This window comes from Wasmannia auropunctata, unplaced genomic scaffold, assembly GCF_000956235.1.
Source record: "Wasmannia auropunctata unplaced genomic scaffold, wasmannia.A_1.0 LD336078.1, whole genome shotgun sequence".
Lineage (NCBI taxonomy): Eukaryota > Metazoa > Arthropoda > Insecta > Hymenoptera > Formicidae > Wasmannia > Wasmannia auropunctata.
Window position 1 is genome coordinate 3,841,058 of NW_012026812.1, and position 4,922 is coordinate 3,845,979.

Consider the following 4,922-nt stretch of genomic DNA (forward strand, 5'->3'; position numbering starts at 1 on the left):
CATTAGCTGGGACCCATTTTCACGTGGTTTTATGCGGGGTCCTTTTTGGCGCTAATTTTTGATAGCGAAACGTTTGTACGGAGGACGCGTATACTTGGCGTTTTTTTCCTCTTTTTTTAAAAAGGTAATTGTGTATTTTAAAAATTACGTGAAAGTATTGATAATACTTGGATAGCCAAATCTGTCGAGAATAGACTTTGAAAGAGTCTGTTGCAAATTTTAACGATTGAATGTCAGCAGAAATATAATAAAATCACTTAATATATTAGAACGTTTATTGCAAAAACTGAGCAGAATCTGCTGCTTCGTAAATATCAAATATTTAAATGATAGATTTTGCTCTATTGACATATAATTTGCTGCTAATTTATAGAAATAAAACGTAAATTTAATGCGGACGTAAAAAGTACCAAATCTCTTAAAATATCTGAACAAATCTGTTGAAAAATCTACTGTCAATCTATTGACTTATGACAATTTGTTTACCGAATAATTATGTTAAACTGTTAAAATTATGTAGAAAATTTAAGAATGGTAATAATCGTTTAAAAAACTATTGATATTCCGATAACTAGCACGAGCATCTTATACATATAATACTTATAATTATTTTGATAGTTCAACATAATTATCTGTATCTGTTTAATTTCTATATTCTTCAGCAAAACTGTTCTTCTTGTATAACTATTATATTTTGATAAATTCCTTACTTGGAGAAGTTTGTGATGTTTTGCAAAACGGACATCGTTATATTTGCAACCTTATTATCACAGCCTTCGATAGTAGTCGGCAATTTAGGTGGCATCGGGCGTGGCTCACCGAAAACAATCCAGGATAAAAATGAAAATGCCATGAGTGCACCAGCTATTGCACCGCCTTCCGTTGCCGTCTCCGTGCCCATGCCAAGGGTGAAAATACCTAACAATGGACCGCCGATTATTCCAAAAATAGTTAAGGAAGCCTACAATTAAAGAAATTATGTTATCGCCATGGGTCTTTTGTTTAAAAATATTAATGTGCATTACCTGAAGTAGTCCGCCCAAAAACTGCGCTAAAAATGCCAGAGCTATGGAAATAATACCGAACGTAAAAGTGAGTATTTTCGCGATAATTATTAACTTTGCAGAAGAGAATTCATGTCCAACGCAATTTTTATATACGGGTTTCACGTAATCTTCTAACGTTACTGCCGCCAAAGAATTTAGCGTCGCAGAAATTGTGCTAAGGCCTGCGCTAAAAATACCTGGAAATATATAGAAAATTCAAGATTATATGAATATTAGTGTTATAAAATTTTAAAAAATTTATAAAAATTTATAAAAATTGCAAGAAAAATTGTACCAGATAGTAATGCAAGTATATCTACTGCGTACTTTTATTTAAGATTTAATTTCATTTGTATTCTGAGAATTATTTATTTTTATAATCTGTGATATGTAACTTCCATAAAATATTAAATCAATTCATGATAAAAGTATTACCTGCAACGAAAAGGCCTGGTACGCCGGGCATATTGGACATTGTGTCCATAACATAGAGTGGCATAAGCATATCAGGTGAAATAATTCTTTTCTTGAGAATTGGATCGCAATTGTGGTATTTACTATATATCGCCAATCCTGAGAAGCTAATTGTGATAAAAAAAAGTACTAGAATGGGCCAAGTCAGGCATACAGTTCTTTGCGAGGTCTGCATATTTCTAAAACAAAATTTAATTAATGCGGCTTTCTACAATTTTTTTCAATCAATCTAATTGATAAACAATTAAATCGCAATTAAATCGGTGATGTTATTATAAAAGATTATTTAAAATAAGAGGTTAAGATTATTTAAAATAAAAAAGCAGCACGTTAATTGCAATGCAATAATAAAAAGCAAAATAAAGAGCAAAAGTAAGATGTAGCATTGAACAAATTGATTAATACTTTCTCTAATACAATTATTAGTATTGTTTAAATTACTTACTTTAGAGTCATTATACGCTGTATTTGTACTTGACTTACGCCAAAAAGTATTAAATATGTACCTAGACCACCAAATGTAAGAGACCACCAAGTATGTCTTACTGTTGGATCCAGATCAGTACTATAACAAAAATAAAATATCATTTTTCAGAGGGTATGCATACATTATTTATCGAACTTATGCATTAATATAAATAAATTGATATAATACTTATCAAACTCGAGTCGTTGCTCCCGCCTCGCGATTTCCCAGATCTGCCCTAATCCTCCGACATCATTCGCGGCTGTGCCAATAATTAGGAGCATGGAGATAAACATAAGTAGACCTTGAAATACATCGGTCATTAGCACTGCCTTAATGCCGCCTGTACTCGAATAGAAGGAACATACAAGGCCAATAATTATGATACTGGCAGTCTTAGACATTCCAGTGGTCGCTTCCAACGCCAGAGAAGGAGCATAAAGTACCACTCCTGAATACAAAAGCATCTGAAGCCAGTAAACGCAACTAGCCGTCAACCTAGCTCTTATTCCGAAACGCTTTTCTAAGTACTAAAAGAAGTAATATGTCTTCAAATATACGTGCCATCGAAAATTTTCTGTAGTAAAATTAAATTTCACTAGACTCACTTCGTAAGCGCTCATGGCCTGCAGTTTGTAGAATACTGGTAGAAATCCATAACACATAATTAAAGTGCCTAACAGATATGCTACGTTTATTACAATAATATGCGTCCCGTATATGTAATTCTCAGCGGACAAACCGAGCAGTGATATGCCAGACAGAAAGGAGACAACTATAGCGACAGCGACTGGAACAATCCTCATTGATCGATTTGCAATGAAGTATTCCTGTAAAACACATTAATCTTTATTACAGCAAGGCAAAGAAAAAAAATGTAACCTTGTTTTAAGATTTTTTTAAATAAGAAAATCTAACAATAATAAGTACCTCCGTAGTTTTTTGACGACCTCCACTAAATCTGTAATAGATACCAATTCCAGCACTTATACATAGCATTACCGCTATAACCAGATAGTCGATCCATCCTAAAGTATTTGTTTTCGCCATTTCATCTGAAATATTACACCGACATAACTGTATTGCGTAAAAGAACAAAGATATATTTAAATAAATATGACTCATTTAGATGCTCGAAAATTAAACTGAATTAATTATATTTTAATTTAAAATTCTACCCTAGCAATTGTTTGTAGGACAAATTAGCATAAAGAGAGCAATATATTTTCTTTTATTTAATAAGATGAAGATTAATTCAATAAATAGTTATAAATTATTTTGTGTAACAAGTTTTAAAAATAGGAAAGGCATAATTTTTTATTTTAAAATTTCCGCGATATTTTTAATTATCAAGCTTGTAATAATGTTTAAGCTCAACTTTAATTTAATACAGCATGTGCAATAAACAACGCATAAAAAAAAGAAAAAGTAATATAATATGTAAATGTTAAATTATCTTTAATTTGGACACGTTTTTCTTTACTTTAATGTTGTACGTATAATAAAAGTTAGTTTAATAAAATTTATATTTTTACACCGAGATTAAAATAATACAATAGAAGCTGCTAAATATTGTTCAAATTAATTAAGTTTGTATATTTTTATTTATCACAAAGACATTTTAAAATGTAGTTTGTTCTTATGATCCGTTGTTTCACAAACCAATCTTGTGTAAGCTGATAACACGAAATTATCTCTATTGGATTTGTCACTAAGCACGGCAATCACGTCAAATTATCTTGCTCAATTATTGACTCCGTTATTAATTGATGGAATTCCTTCTTCCTTTGCCATATGTGTATTCTTTCACCGCTGAGATATGCGAGCGTAGTGTAAAGTAGTGAGCAACAAGTAGCTCAACTGTCGATTTCATAAATATTAATATCGGTTTCGTATCGATAATACATGTCGATCGTGTCTGTTTCTCCTATTCCGCGCACATTTCATGGCATAACACGTCAGACAAATGCGGACCTTCGATTGTACTTTGCATCCGTTTGACTTGCCGTTCAACAGAAGAATTAACTCGCCTACTTGTTTAGCATTATGTTTTTATACTTGCATGTCGATAAAATTAATGCAAAAATTTGTGAATAAATTCGAATATTCGAAACATCGTAAGTTCTCCTTTTATATCATTACACATTCGTATTTTTGTATATATATTTATAATATTTTGTATATTTTTACTTATATTTTTTATTGAATGTATATGTAAAGTTGTAATTTAATTCAGTTCCATATTTAAACACTATCACTCTTATATTCACCGCATAATGTTACAGTGTGTAATAATTGGTACGGAATACGTAAGAAATAAATCATGTTTAGGAAATTTCCGCAATTTAATAAAAACTGTATTGCAACATTCGCTTATATTTCAAAAATTACACAGAAAATGTTTTGAAACAATTTAATTTATACTGATACTTTCACATTATACTTTACATTATACTTTGTAATTTTCTGATAGCGGGGACACAAACACGCATTTACATACACAAATGGTTGTCGCTAATCATTTATATGTAAGTACATGTTATAATGTCACAAATATCATGATAACACTTTACTGCCTAATTTAAACACAAACATGCAAATTAATGTTTTATTATTAACTTAAATATTTGTTTTCTTATAAATTTATTCATGGCAGAGGAATATAATAAAAGATAGATTGCACAAATTGAGCAGATGAATCAACCGTGTATAACATATTTTATTTATATATCATGATTTATATATTTGTGATGGTAATGTCTTACCATCTACATACGTATAATCATTGAAATTTTCATTTACAGGTTATATTTAAGAAACGAAAAAAAAACAGTAGGGAAAAAGGTGAATAAGGAAAGGTAAAGGAAAATAAGAAGATATTAAATAAATCTTTATCATTCACATTATTTAATCATACAGATCGGAAGAGCACACGT

At 30.5% G+C, this 4,922-nt stretch overlaps 1 protein-coding gene across 1 annotated transcript in view; it reads right to left on the minus strand.

Moving 5' to 3' along the window:
* The window catches only part of LOC105448991 (putative sodium-dependent multivitamin transporter), a 5,813-nt gene extending 1,684 nt beyond the window's left edge, over positions 1-4,129 (minus strand). Inside the window, exons 1-6 of the mRNA XM_011687925.1 lie at positions 3,649-4,129; positions 2,917-3,041; positions 2,595-2,816; positions 2,176-2,516; positions 1,966-2,085; positions 1,482-1,699 (exon numbers count right to left, since the gene is read on the minus strand). Coding sequence (XP_011686227.1) covers positions 1,482-1,699; positions 1,966-2,085; positions 2,176-2,516; positions 2,595-2,816; positions 2,917-3,036 — 1,021 coding nt within the window. The 5' untranslated portion in view covers positions 3,037-3,041; positions 3,649-4,129. The remainder of the gene's footprint in view (positions 1-1,481; positions 1,700-1,965; positions 2,086-2,175; positions 2,517-2,594; positions 2,817-2,916; positions 3,042-3,648) is intronic.
* Positions 4,130-4,922: the final 793 nt, after the last annotated feature.